Source organism: Parambassis ranga, chromosome 10 (genome assembly GCF_900634625.1).
Source record: "Parambassis ranga chromosome 10, fParRan2.1, whole genome shotgun sequence".
Lineage (NCBI taxonomy): Eukaryota > Metazoa > Chordata > Actinopteri > Ambassidae > Parambassis > Parambassis ranga.
This window is the reverse complement of record NC_041031.1, coordinates 416,156-430,512: the sequence shown is the minus strand read 5'-3', so window position 1 is coordinate 430,512 and position 14,357 is coordinate 416,156. Positions and strand designations below refer to the sequence as shown.

Sequence of the window (14,357 nt, the reverse complement as noted above, 5' to 3'; positions counted from 1 at the left end):
TCCAGACCTCCTCCCTGTGTAATGAATAAGAAATTTTCAACTGGAATATTAAATTCATTGAGATCTAGGAGGTGTTATTTTAGTGGCAACTTTATTTTTTTCGAGCAGTGTAACAAACACAAAATGATCCAATGGTGTGAATTAATGATGAATAGGAGAAAATTAGTAAAACTTTTATTTTACAAATTCTTAGCTACACAATTTGTAGGAAAACTGCAGGTACCAAACTTACCATACGTACCATACTTTACTTTTTGTACTTACCGACACTTCTTTAATGTTTTATTTAAGTTCCCAGCATTGTTGTACACTATGTAAATTGTGTTCAACCATTTGACTGGTTGTGAATGTTTATTTAAATTCATTTAATTTGTTTAATTATTTCAAGCAAAGTAACAGGACCTACCCAACGGAACGACAGTAGGGGCGGGGCTTCACAGCCTGACAGTCCAAACTCCGGGCTCAGGGACGCGCTTGTTTCCACCTGCTGCTGGTCAGCCAGGTTAATAGATAAACTTCCTACCTGCGGAACCGAAACCAGTGGGCTGCCCGGAAATATCAAGCCACATGCTGGAAGTGCTGCGAATGTTCTGCTACAAAACAACCATGTTTTATTTCTGAGACAGGTGTCAGCACCTGGGTTCAGGTTTCTGACGCAGAAGTCAAACCAAACGGCGCCGAGCATCAAGCTAACAGAAGGTTTTTCCTACAAGCTAGCTGAACTCAGCCTGCAGGGACTTTCCGGCGGCTTAGTACCTGGAGATGGACCGATACAGGTACTTCATTTTCAACCAGAAGAGCGTGCTCGCCCTCGGCGTCCTCCAGATCGCGTGTGCCGGTCTTTGTGTCGTGTGTGGGTTTATGGATGCGGTTTTCCGCAGGGATACCCCACTGAGTACGTCCAGGACGCCAGTGTGGGGCGGAATGGTAAGTCTGACTCCAGCAGCCCCCGTAGACCTAGTGTTTTTTTCATACGTCCTCCTTCACTCCTCGTGCTAACACCACCTGTGGTTCTGACGAAGGGTCCGTCACTGAATCAACACTTAGTTAGTTAGTTAGTTAGTTCTGAGGCACTGAGGGTTCGGCGTCAGCCGGACTCTGCTCCTGCTGCTCTGCCCTGCAGTCAGGCTGTGTCCGCTGTCTTTCAGGTCATGGCCTGTCCAGGTGTGCTGGCGCTGTTTGCCTCTCAGAGGAAACACTCGGTGCTGGTAAGTGCGACTGCTGACGTCACTGAACACATGGCGGCGTGTCCTGTCAGGATAACTATACCACACATATATTAATAATGTGGCTCATGTCCTGTAGTTCATGGAGATGTTTGTGAATCACTTTCATCTTTACTAGTCTTAAATATAAGGGACATGCACCATTTAATGGCTGCATTTCAACACTGATTGCATCACAACAGTGGAGATTGGCAGTGCTTAAACACCACCTGTAAATGTGTCCACGCACACACACTGTATTTGCCCGGCTCACCTTGTGTGTCTGTCCTCAGGTGAGTGTCATGGTGATGGCTGCAGGGCTTTCCTGCGTGACTGCGGTGTTCATATCAGCGTACTCCTGTCTGACCCTCACCTATGGAGAAGAGGATAAAGAGGTGTTCCACCACCACGACAGTCCCAAAGTGGTACACGCACACACACGCACCATGATTTCATTTCTGACATGTCTTGTTGTATATATTCCGATGCACTCTTCTCATTTACTTTTGTGTTTATGATTTTCATTTCCTTCCTAATTTAAAGTTTTCAAATGTTTTTATTCAGATTTTGTCCTGTGTAAAGCACTCTGTGTATATATGGTGCTATGTAAATAAACGTTGCCTTGCCCTTGCCCTATATATCTGATAAATAAAAACTACCTGCAACTCTCAGATGTACAAGCAAGCTACTGCAGCAAGCTGCTTCTGACACAGCGTGCTGCAGTATCTTTGTTTCTCCCTGGACAGACGTTCGTCCTCCATCGGATGGTGAAGGGGGCCAACGCCACCATCCTGCTGACCTGCGCCATCAGCCTGGCTCTCTCCTCTCTCATTGCCTATGTGGGCTGCCGCAGTTTGCCCTGCTGCGGCTGCTATGACTCCAGAACAGGACTGGTAGGAACTCTTATGACTTTAAAACTATATCATTTCCCCTCTAAAGATATTGTGCCTGTTACCATACCATCTCATTTGCGACATGTGTTGCAGGAGACCCTGGTTCCTCAGTGTGATCCTGGAGACACTGAGATGGTGTGTACCTGGCAAGGTAGGTTCTTATGTTAGATATTAGTCTAATACCCACACTGATCTTCAGTACTAACTCACTAGGTAGAAGACAAATGTCTCCTGTGATGGTAAAATCCCAGTGACCTACTCAGCACTGGCCCCTTTACATGGGTGTAAGACATACTAACTAATGGCTTTAAGTTGCTGCGCTCCATGTTACTATGGAGTCTAAAACCCTCCTATGATATCTAGACATAGGTGTTCTGGTGGTGCACCCATGATGCTAAATGTAGCTCATGCCAGGGAAAAAGAAGCAGTTTGGTTATGTTAGTTATAGTGAAAATCTATATCCATCAGGATACAAGTCCTGATCAGTGCACCTTTACATTTGAGTTAATGAGCAGTTAGCAGGTTGGTATCCCTTACATGTGACCACCATTTGCATTGGGATTACACACCTGTGTGAGGTACTAGCTGGTTCATGCTGGAGTGGAAGCCAACAAGAGAATCAGTGGGAAAAACATGTCGGTGCGGTGGGCTAGCTAGACAGCTATGGTTGTACCATTTCTCTTTAGCTTAGTACAGAAAATGATTAGTATACAGAAAATATCTGGCTGAAGGCTGGACCAGAATCTAGACTAATACTCCACACTACCATCAATCTCTTTGAGAGACCTGTGACATATTGTATTTACTTAGAGTAGCAATGTCTGAGGATAGAACATCTAGGCACAGGATCACTGCTATGTGAAGGTGTTAGCTTGAATCCTAATCTCTTTCATTAGCGATTCAATTGAATGTAGTTCTCCTCTGTGTCCAGCAGGGGGCGATGAGCGGCTCTTCAACTCTCCAGCTCAGTCCATTGACAGGGGCACCACAGAGGAACAGGAGGGTCCCTCCAAACTGCCGCCATACAGCAGACTGACCTGACAAACACACTTATTACAGAGACCGGTCCACACAGGACAGACGTGACCATGGAAGCTGTGCCTGTATTTCTTTTTTTTAACATGGACAGGAAAGAGGAATCTCAAGGCTCCAGTGAAGCAGTTAAGTCTTAATGGAACCCATGCAGCTCTATCACAGACACATAAATCATTCCTGCTTGTGATAAGACTGAGGACTTTGGACTGTCGTAACGTCCATATTTGCTCTTTGGCCAAACATTTCTAAACCCACATTCACTCAAGTTGAATAACTGCACACACGGCATATTGGGAATGAAATGTTTAATTCCTTGTGTGTGATGACAAAGTGAGTTCTAACAGGGTTAATCCCAAGACCTTTTATGCGTTTTTAATAAATAAAAGTGTGCTAAGCTTTTTCCTAAGGAAAGATGACTCCGTGTTTGGATAACTCTCACACAGTTAGTTAAGTAAGCAGTTTCATTCATGGTCACATTATGTATCTGGGATTCCTTAGCAGTAAGACATACAGTGGCACTGTTTGATTGTGGCATCGGTGAACAAATGTAAGGCAAAGGAAATCACAACATGAAGGCAGAATTGTAAAAAAACAAAGGACACTTTAAAAAATAGAAGAAAGCAGCAACCCAGTATAAAACAATGAAGCGCCCACACAATGTCTGTCTCCCACTGTAGACACGTCACTGACAGACCACAGAGATCGTCTTTCTTGTTTTCTGCCCCGCTGTCTGTGTGCATAGTCTGAACAGTGAGTCCTGAGTGAAGGCCATCTGGTTCTGCTGATAGTCCTTCGTGAAGATGAGCAGAGCGCCACAGGACCAGCTGTGGTCACAGCACACAAATCTGCAAAGCAACAAGACATGGATGCCGACCGATGGGCTGTTGAGGAGAAAAAAGTCAACTTTTATTGTGCAATGGTGCAAGACATGCTGAGTAAATTGAGTGAGTATAGGCATCTATGTATATATGCCAGAGGTGCACACTACAATGCCTTACTCCCTATGAGAGGTATGTGTCTCCACCGTTTCACTAGCTGACAGCGCTGTGTTTAGCGAACTGTCCTACACAGAAAATGGAGCAGGGAACACAACAAGGACTTTTACATGTTCCCTTAAATCCTTCAGCTGATTCCTGGTACATATTCCACGTTGCTGAGTGCAAGAACAAGCGACAGATTCATGTTGAAGTACGCTGCATGCTAGAAACTAAGCTAAACGATGGTTCTACCATCAGACAGTTGAAGTGTTCCCCTTAAAGCTGCAGTAACAGATTCTTGGCCACTTGGGGGCAGCAGGATTGTTCTTAAAGATGGTTGCTATGTCAACATTTTGTTACACTGTAAAAAGTGAGACAGGATGCAGGACCTTAACACCATGTTTCCAGAGGATACAACATTCTGATAGTTAGCACGCTAGTCAGCATCACTGCTGCTAATTAACCCTTTACATTTTGTTCAGGAATTTTACAGCGGTAGAAAATTACAGCTTGCTAGAAGCTAATGTTTAGTTGCATCAAACGTTTAGTAGCGCTTTTGTTCATTTGTCTTGTTTTCAGCGATTAGCAAATGTTTAGCTTCCCAGTTAGAAAGCGTCACCCTGTTTGATAGCATGATGTGGTGTCAGCTGCAGCTAAAAGCAACACTGGGAATGTCACAAGCCACGCAGCCACATCATATTTGCAACAACCCCAGGTATTGAATGTAGCGATGATCCCCTCAGGGTACTGTCTACTGTTTGTATGATCCCTTTTTCCCCAGTCAACTGTAAGAGCTTAATATTTGTTCAAAACAGAACATGAATATGAAATCATTTCCCTCAAGATTTAAACAGGTAGTGCTTGAAAACAACCACATTTAAAGGCACCCTGTGGACTTTGTGACTGTTACCGACAGCCTTCGGTTTTAAGAAGAAAACAATTTATTGCAGTTTCATTGCTTTGCAAACATGATTACCAACCGTTGGTAAAAGAAGCTAAGAAATGTATTTTATATGATCACAACTAATTCGAAAAAGGGAAATGTAGCTAAAATGGTTAGAAAATGCACGTTGTGTGTTAGTGTGAATGTAAATGTTCCATAGAGTGCCTTTAATAAGAAAACAAAACAAAAGGAAGGTGGTAGACGGAATATCAGAAATCTCATTATAATTAAGTATTTTCCAGAGTCTAACCCCAAATGACATGCACGTGTGTTTCTGTTATTTTGTCCACCCCTTGCAGAATAACTAGCCTTGGGACTTTTGGACACTTTTTCTGTTGCACAAACCAACCAATCCCGCACATTATAGCTGCGAGCCAAAATCACCTAAAGTCTTTCATGAAGTTCAGCACAAGCAGGGAATAAAGTGTGTCCTCGTCTATGGAGACATTCGTCTGTGTTCTTTCTGATTGTGAAGCCATTTTGCTGATCCATTCTTTCTCTGCTCGTCGCTCTGCTCCTTCTGCCTTCTCTGTTATCGGTCTGCCTAAGGCTGAAGTCATCTCCCCTCTCCTATCGTTTTCCTCCCTCAGCAGCTGCTGCAGCTCCAGCTCCTGGCCCCGTCTCCCCCATCATCCCTGCCCCTGCTCAGGTTGATGGTGCCACCTGATCCCTCGGGCGGCTGGCTGAGCACCAGGGGCTTCTGAGACTTCAGCTTGTGAGCTACCGTCATAAAAATAGCCTCAACATGGTCACTGTTTCTGCAGTTTCCATCTCCTTGGCTGTTTGGATTCTTTGCCGAGGTCTCGAACAACGGCATGGAGTGGGCGTCTGCAAACTGCTGTGCCACGTCCGTGCCCACTTGGATGGAGTCTTGGAGGTCACACTTGTTTCCAACTAGTATCCTGGGAACCTCTGTGCCCAGAGCGTGCTGCTTGCACTCCTCGATCCAGGCGGGGAGGCTGCGGAAGCTGGCAGCATTGGTCATGTCGTAGACAAAGACAACAGCGTGAACATTGCGGTAGTAGTGTTGCACCATGGACTTCCTGAAGCGCTCCTGGCCTGCGGTGTCCCACAGCTGGATCTGTGGGGACAATGTAGAAGTGGGTTACATGTCTTTTTAATTGTCCTCCGTGAGTGGATGTTAAAATTTCAAATTTATAACAAAAAATATTATATACCACAGATGCTATATAGCCATACAGATTAACATATATATCCCTGACAACAATCATGTTTACTGCAACATTTACTGCCTCATAAATGTGTATAGGTCCCAAAATAAACACGTTTACAGCCTGGTTATGTTATGTAGTGATAATGCTGGAGTAATGATTTGAATGCAGGCCTGATAGGTTGAAGCCCTCACATAAGCCTGAGACCAGGAAGAACCAATGACGTGCCTATGAGCAAGACAACAATTAACACACAGCTGTGGCTATAACCAGATGTTTACCTATGAGACCTGTCATCGCACTCAACATACATGTCTCTTTGTAGGCCTGGAATTTGTCAAACTCTACTGTACAGTGCACACCTTGATGGTCTCGCCGTCAATCTCGACCAGCCTCTCCCTGAAGTCCACCCCGATCGTGGCCTCCGTCTTCTCGGGGAACTTGCCCGCACAAAAGCGGTACGTTAAGCAAGTCTTTCCGACCCCCGAGTCTCCGATTACGATTATTTTGAAGATGCGGGTCCTGGGCGGCGGAAGAGTCGAGCTCGTCAGTGAACTGGATAATTCAAGCGAAGACCCGCTCTCCGCCATATCACACCAGCAGGCTGGACGATTAGCAGGGCGAGAAGCTGTTCTTCACTAGCACTCCGCTAGCAGGCTCTGAAGCTGCTGTAGCTAGCAAGGAGCGTCAATGCAAAGCCTCTTCCTGGACAGGGAATATTTTTAATATAAATTACTCGACATTAGTCAATGTTCAGATACGGTCATTGTACGCACTGTATCTTTAGCTCTGAGCAAGTGCATCCCTGTAAACACCCGAGTCTGCGGGTCAGCTGTGAAGCCACGTACACTGTTGTCAAGGTAGCCTCGTCTCGCGAGACTTTGTCACATGCGGCATTCAAGAAAACATGTAAAGCCGGGCTTTGACGAGGTAAATAATATTCACCTTGGTTTTCAGTTTGCAAACGGTATTTAATATGATTCCAACCCTCGCTGTTACTAAGTACCGCACCAAATTATTACTGTCTCAGATAATGTAATGTAATGTAAATAGACTCTAGACTTGGATCCGAATAAAAGTTCATTAGCCATCATTCAAAATAAAGGCAGATCAAACATAGCACTTAATTGTTCACAGTAGTCCTTTAATGCGCCATGCGTGGAATCAAATCTATTCATTTTATTCCACATGTCCTCATTTAAAAAAATACGCTTAAAAGAACCGTTCGCACTAAAAAAACTGTAAATAACAAAGAACTCCCCGGCACAAATTATAAGCCACGATTGACCCATTTTTATTTTAATATGCATATTTAAATTATACTGTGAACAAACTAATGAACAGGCTGACAAACAAATCTGTTGTGTGGATCTGCTGTTGTAGTGTGGAGTCAGTCCACCGGACACAGCTCTGTGAAAACTCACAGGAAATTCACAACACATTTTTAGACTCAGGACTCTGAATTGCTTTGTATCACAGGTTAAAAAAGTGAACGCTCACCTTTGCTGGTGTCATAGTGAAACTTTGCAGGCAGGTCAAACTTGAGACAAGCAGCTTGTTTCCTGAAGGTCTCAAAGTCAGAGGGTGCTTCAGTGTCATTCCTCCCTACAGAGATGAGTAGAATAAAGTAATGTTATCGTCACAGATGGACAATAAAGGCCCTCGGTATTCAGTAATATTAATAAGGTATTTACACCTAACCTACTAAAGAATAAGTAAAACATTTGATAGTTGTTCTCTTTGTTGTATGTGTGCATGAGCAGGCAGTCAGAGCAGGTCAGCAGGAACTTGTGGTAGGTAGTTAAAGTGGCACTGCACTACGCTTGTGCAAAATCGTATCCTGTGCAATTAATCGTAAGAAAAACTGTCACCGATTAATATTTTCCACTTATCAATTACGTCATGATGACGCATTTTTGTGTGCGACATACTCTCACCACCCGCAAGCGCGCACGTGAGCCCACGATAACAATAATGGCGGAAGGCAGTGGTATTCAGTGAAATGATGCGGAGCAGCACGTTCCTAACAGAGGTTCAACATCTGTCATCTTGCAGCAGCAGCCTTAAGTTAGCCAACATTAACACAATAATAAAATCAATCACTAGACTGAATTTCAGTGTCTCTTTTTACTGAAGTGAGGGGTCAGCAGATGAACCAGACAGGCTAGAACACACACACACACAGGGGCTATTGTGCTGTATCTTGATCAATAAACAAACTTATAACTAAAACACCAGGTGTAGTGTTAACAAGGAAACATAACTTTAACATATCTGAATGTAAACTTTCACAGCAGTCCATTTACTTGGCAAATGCAACCAGATCAGTGCTTATACTCCTGAAGGCAGTTGTGAAAAAGAACATTACTGTTGGCCCGACAGCATAAAAGACAGCATCCTGTGATACGCTGAGTCCTGCTGCTGTCCTTGCTTGTTCAGAGCAGGTTCAGGTTCACTTGGGGAGTGCTGGCTGTTCCATCTTCCCTCTCATCACGCAGACTGGAAGTGCTCAGGACTCTTGGGTGTTTCCTCTATCTTGGATAGAAATGATGATTAGATCATTATAATGATTATACTTTTTCTTTTACAAAATCAAACAGATAAAACAATGGAATACAGATAATTCAAACGTGTTGCATTAAGTGTTTGCAATAATAGAAAGTATGTTGACCTAATGATAACAGTGCACAATTCAGCCAGTAGCCTTCTGCTTAATAAGGTAGGGTAGGAGATTTCATTCTGGTGCACTTTTTGTTAAATTAGTGTAATGTCTCTTTACAGTCTGATAGCAACCGATTAGTTCGGCAGTTTCGCTTTAAAGCAAAGAATATGAATCATCTGTGGAAGCTATAAAACACTAAAAACATCAGCCAATCCTACGAGGCGCCCCTGCGCGTATAGTTGGCTGGTTGTCACTCTCTTCCTGCTCTGTGCACCAGAGAGGTACGTGCATGATGGCCGAAGTCACAGACTGGTTGGGAGGCGTGGCTTCAGGGTGAGCTCTGAGAGAAAGGGGCTTGTGTTTACTTTCAAAATCTGGCTGACTCTCACTGAGTTTTCAAAATCTCCTCCCCTACCTTTAATAAGGAAACCCAGCTAGCTGATGTCGATAAAACACACCTTAAATAATCATCTCAATTAACTAATATCCAGTGTTGGGGAGTAACGAATTACATGTAAAGCCATTACAAAATGAACGTATTTATAATTAGTTACAATACTGGTGAAAAGTATGTAATTAAATTAGTTTCTTTTGGAAATTTCAAGCGTTAGAATTTAAATTACATTTGATTTGAACAACTTTCAGAAAAGCTTGAATTAATGTCTCAACTGCATATTATTAAACAGTATTAAACGCGCATAACATAATAAACCAAATGAAACATCTGGACTACCTTAAATACAAACTGCAAACTTACATTATAATTACGCACACAATCTCAACAGAAATGTCTCTTCCACTGGCCTCTGCATCCACATACTCCTCGCAGCGCACTCACTCACTCTCTCATCTCTCAGCAGCTGCAGCACATGCTGCCACATCAAAGGGAGCGGCGATCAGGAGTCACGTGATACTGCCGATACACTGTCCACATACAAGTCAATCCTTCGTAACAGCCGCCCCCAAAATACTCGAAACAAATTTGACACCATCAGAAGGATAGATGACCTCCGCTGGTAGAGCCACCAGGTGAGCAACTGGCCGGGTGTAAGTCTTGTCTTTTACCTGCACTTCTGCAGTCCTGACTCTGCCATCAGCTCCTGAAATTAACTTGGTCACACGGCCGAGTGGCCACTGCGCTCTCGGCAACTGAGGATCAATCACCATAACAACGGTGTTCAGTTGAAGCTGTGCGGGGTCCTTATGCCATTTAGACCAGATCTGCAGGGCTGGGAGATAATACCGGATAAAGTGCCTCCAGAATTGCTTTGCTAATACCTAGGAATGTCTCCACCGGCGTCGACTCAGAAGTTCTTCATCGGAATGCACAACCTGGGGAAGGTCATGCCGCCCCATGAGGAGCAGATTGGGCATCACAGGATCTAGATCGGCTGGTACGGCTGGGGCGGCTCTCCACCTCTGACAATCAGGGCAAAGTCATTGGTGTTTCTTTACTGCTTTGCGGCCTTGCAGAATCCAATACTTATAGCTCTGCAAACACGCGTTCTGCACCTGGGTGATTAAGGGCCTTATCTGTGTTGTGAATGATGAGCTGTGTCGCTTTATGCCGGCGGTCTAGGACTGTCGGGTGGATGGCCTCTTGCTCCAGCTGGTCACTGCGGCAGAGTCTTCCACCAACCCTAATGAGTCCTACAGTTCCATCGTACTCTGGGGCCAAAGTCAGCAGTTTATTAGTGGTTGAAACTGGCTTGCCGATGCTTAAGAGGTGAAACTCTTCAGCAAAGCTGTCCTGCTGGGCTTGTTGAAGGATCTGTCTTTCTGCTTCTCTATAATCTTCGGCTGTAAGGGAAACATGGTCAGCTGCTGCCCCACGTTTGGACCGGGCCACTACCTCAATCAGGTCTGAGAATGATGAGAAATCATTAACATCAGTTAACCGGGTGTTCTGTGTGACTGTGGTGAGGTAGCAGACTAGGGTTGTTCGAAGTTCTGTGCGACTCTCTGGTACTCCTATGGTTGGTTGAGTAGGCCAAGATTTGGGTGACTGCCACAGAAAGGGTGCACCTTGGGTGCACCTTGCCATCTGCTATCGCTAGAGAGATCCAGCACTGTCTTACCCCTTGCGATGTCATTAGCTGGGTTTGCTGAGTCCACGTACCTCCAACAGCAGCCTTCCGTCAGCTCTTGGATCTCAGCCACTCGTGTTCCTACAAAGACCTTGATTCGGCAAGAATTCAACTGAAGCCATGTGAGGACAGTTGTGGAGTCCGTCTAGAAATAACCTTGGAGATCTGAATTGTCAGCTCCCTTTGCAGGAGTGCGGCCAGCTGGGCAGCGGTCAATGCCGCACACAACTCTAGTCTTGGTACAGATTGTTGTTTCTTTGGGACCACTCTCAATCTAGCAGTGAGGAATGACACTTCCACCAGACCCTGTGAGTCCTGAGTCCGCAGATAGGCCACTAAGCCATAGGCCCTTTCTGAGGAATCAGCAAAGATGTGTAGCTCCCTCTCCAGCTCAATGTGTCTATTGTGGGACTCATGTAACAGTAAGGCAATGAAAGCTGAGAGAGATGCTGCAACTCCTCTATCCATAGCAGCCAAGCTTGTAGTAGCTCCTCAGGTAATGATGGGTCATCCCACTCTCTCCGTTTGTCCCACAAATGCTGTACTATAATCTTGGTCCGAGTGGTGAAGGGAAAAATGAAGCCTAAGGGATCAAAGAGACGTGCCAGGACTCTGTAGATGTTCCGCTTGCTGGGTGTAGGGTGTTCCAGCATGTGGTATTTGTACCGTAAGGTATCCGAGCTGCAATGCCAACGCAGTCCCAATGCGAACTCTTGTGGGTCAGTGTCTGATTGGTTTATCCAGAACTTGCTGCCCTTTGATATGGCTTCTTAGGGAAGGTGTTAGATGACCTCAGGAACATTACTGGCCCACTGTCGCAGCTCAAAGCCCCCCTCAGCCAGAAGTGACATCAACTTGTTTGACGAGTTGCTGTGCTTCTTCCACAGTGGGGAAGCTTTGCAGACAGTTGTCCACATAGAATGCCTGCTTAATTGACGCTCGCACATCGTCTCCTGGCTAGAGGTAATAGTCTGTTAATAATTTTAACAGTATCCGTCCACATCCACCTGTAATACAGCATAGTACTGAAGGTCCTCACATTAGGCTAAATAAAACGTGAGCAGAGCCAGCGTTCCGTGTGTCTTCTCCTGTGTTGTGTTGAACACATAACATGATTTAAAGCTGTAGGGTTTGTATAGGGGAGGGGAGGGGGTATAGCTAGCTAGTAGCTAGCTTGCTAACCACAGCCTCATCTGTGCCATTACTGAGTCAACCCACTTTGTTCAGGAGAAGACACATGGAACGCTGGCTCTGCTCACATTTTATTTAGCCTAATGTGAGCATCTTCAGTACTATGCTGTATTACAGCTGTATAGTAATGTGGATTTATCTGCGGTTTGGGTCAAATGTCTTCTGAATCTCCAACACATAAACACACTCTTCATCGCCATTGTTCCTGTCTGACAAATCACACTGGCAGCATCAGGGCAACAGGTGATGACAGACAAGATGAGAACCAATCAGAAGGCAGTATGCAGTTTAGACGGCGGATGCGCCGTGAAAAAATATTTCTAAATTCAAGCTTTTCTGAAAATGTAATTAAAACTGTAACGCTTGAAATTTCTAAAAAAAACTGTAATTTAATTACATTCTTTTCCCCAGTATTGTAACTAATTACAAATAGGTTCATTTTGTAATTAAATTATGTAACGGCATTACATGTAATTCGTTACTCCCCAACACTGTATATAGTGTCGCGCATGCATACACGACATGCATTAGATGTGAGCGTGGAGCTTTGGTTGTTGCCATGGTAACGGAATGTTTGTTGGTATTAAAAGAATGAACTCCGCCTCTCAATCTTTATTTACGTACTCCCCAGCAAGATAGGAAACAGTACAATACAACAGCGAAGTCTCCTCCAGCAGATATTGAAAGAATTCCACTTAGCCGAGAATCCGTGGTACGTTTAGTCATCCTGCTCTGCGATGGAAGGACGTAACGCAGGTTGAAATTGTCCTGTTTGTTTGTTTTTCTGCTGCTGTTCTACAGTCTGAGTGAAAACATGCACTACTGTGGGACATATTCAGTCACAGGTTCATTTGCACAGACATTTTTTTAACTTGAAATAATCACTGATGTGACTTTTCTGAACTTATTTGTCCTGTTTAATGTTAATGTTGACATGCACTGCTCTGTGGCCTTAAGATAAGAACATCTGAAGGACAAAGCTACTTTAAATGTTTGCTTCATTATTATTTTGAAGCAGTTTGTGCATCTGTTATCAATACATATTTCAAACATAGCTGGTTGGTGCCTAATCACTACTCACCAGCTTAACCTGTTAGAATGAAGGAGTTAACTTGACTGATGATTTGTCGGAATCATTTTAGAACAATGTGGCGATTTGAGTCAAAAGCATGTAAGTGCAACTGTCATCAATTAATCGTCAAATTAATCGTTATCGGCTAAACGCCACAATTAATCGTGATTCATTTTTTTGCCAATATCGCCCAACCCTATTTTAAGGTGTTGCACCTGATAGCTAAATTAAAGCTTTTGTCATGTTTGACCTAAGATGTTTCATATTACTCTCCATGCTGCCACCTAGTGGCTGATATTAAACCCACGTATTTTCCCCTCTAATATATTTGTTTGTACAGACATCAGTTGTTTCTGTGATGAAGCCTGCCCCCTATTTGTGATTCCTCTTGCCTCGCATTATGTCTTAGTAGAAGTATAAGAAATATCTGGTATTATTATTGATAATAATGTCCTGAAATTCATATTTGATTAATTGGCAAAAAATATATTCACCGTTTATTGTGATCATATTTGTTTGTTTGTTTGTTTTACACAAAATTGATAGGACACTTGAAATGATGCAGATATTAGTGGTCAAGTAGATAAAACACAAACAGGGGTTTACATGGACTATATAATGCTACCTTTGGTGTTTTGTAGTTTGTATAATAATTGTAATATAGGGTAATAATCTGTTCCACAAGCTGGTTAAACTCTGAATAAAGTTGATCTGTCATGTGTTTTAAGGTGTGTATACATACAAATGTGAATGTTCCTTGTGTTACGTGACTTCGCAAACGATTCCCCAAACAATAGTAATTGTATAGTAAGATACAGAGGGTATGTTCATTCAGCATCCCTGATGTAACACACGTGAAAACTACGAGCACCCTCGTTACATCATGACCTTCACATGCCCACTACGTTTATCTGCCCTGTTACAGCCATACTGACGACAACCCTCAACAGTAGCACAACTGGCTTATCCTTTAAACAAGGCACCTTGTTATTTTTGTGACATCATATTATTGTCAAAATTTGAACAGTTCATACACGAAAAAACGCATAATATTTCGTTATGTACATTTGTATTTTCAGGCAGTACACGAACAGCAAAAACCTGGGGTCCTTCAGCGGTG

The 14,357-nt window shown here is 43.7% G+C and overlaps 2 protein-coding genes across 6 annotated transcripts; one reads left to right on the top strand and one right to left on the bottom strand.

Annotated features, from left to right (window-relative positions):
• Positions 1-469: 469 nt before the first annotated feature.
• LOC114442418 (uncharacterized) lies at positions 470-3,502 on the top strand. Of its 2 annotated transcripts, none has more exons than XM_028415937.1 (6): positions 470-927; positions 1,149-1,208; positions 1,499-1,630; positions 1,952-2,098; positions 2,192-2,249; positions 3,033-3,502. In XM_028415937.1, exons 1-6 carry the CDS (start codon positions 763-765, stop codon positions 3,137-3,139), a joined length of 669 nt encoding a protein of 222 aa, XP_028271738.1. In that variant the 5' UTR covers positions 470-762; the 3' UTR covers positions 3,140-3,502. The 2 variants fall into 2 exon arrangements, with proteins under 2 accessions (XP_028271738.1, XP_028271737.1); XM_028415936.1 differs by having other exon boundaries at positions 3,030-3,460.
• On the bottom strand, positions 3,424-14,328 carry rab33ba (RAB33B, member RAS oncogene family a). 4 transcript variants are annotated; one of them, XM_028415933.1, is made up of 4 exons: positions 14,303-14,328; positions 7,726-7,830; positions 6,588-6,930; positions 3,424-6,134 (listed from the first exon to the last, which is right to left on the bottom strand). In XM_028415933.1, exons 3-4 carry the CDS (start codon positions 6,813-6,815, stop codon positions 5,640-5,642), a joined length of 723 nt encoding a protein of 240 aa, XP_028271734.1. In that variant the 5' UTR covers positions 6,816-6,930; positions 7,726-7,830; positions 14,303-14,328; the 3' UTR covers positions 3,424-5,639. The 4 variants fall into 4 exon arrangements, with proteins under 4 accessions (XP_028271734.1, XP_028271733.1, XP_028271735.1 ...); XM_028415932.1 differs by lacking the exon at positions 14,303-14,328 and adding an exon at positions 8,532-8,742; XM_028415934.1 differs by lacking the exons at positions 7,726-7,830; positions 14,303-14,328 and adding an exon at positions 7,002-7,051.
• Between the last annotated feature and the right edge of the window lie 29 nt (positions 14,329-14,357).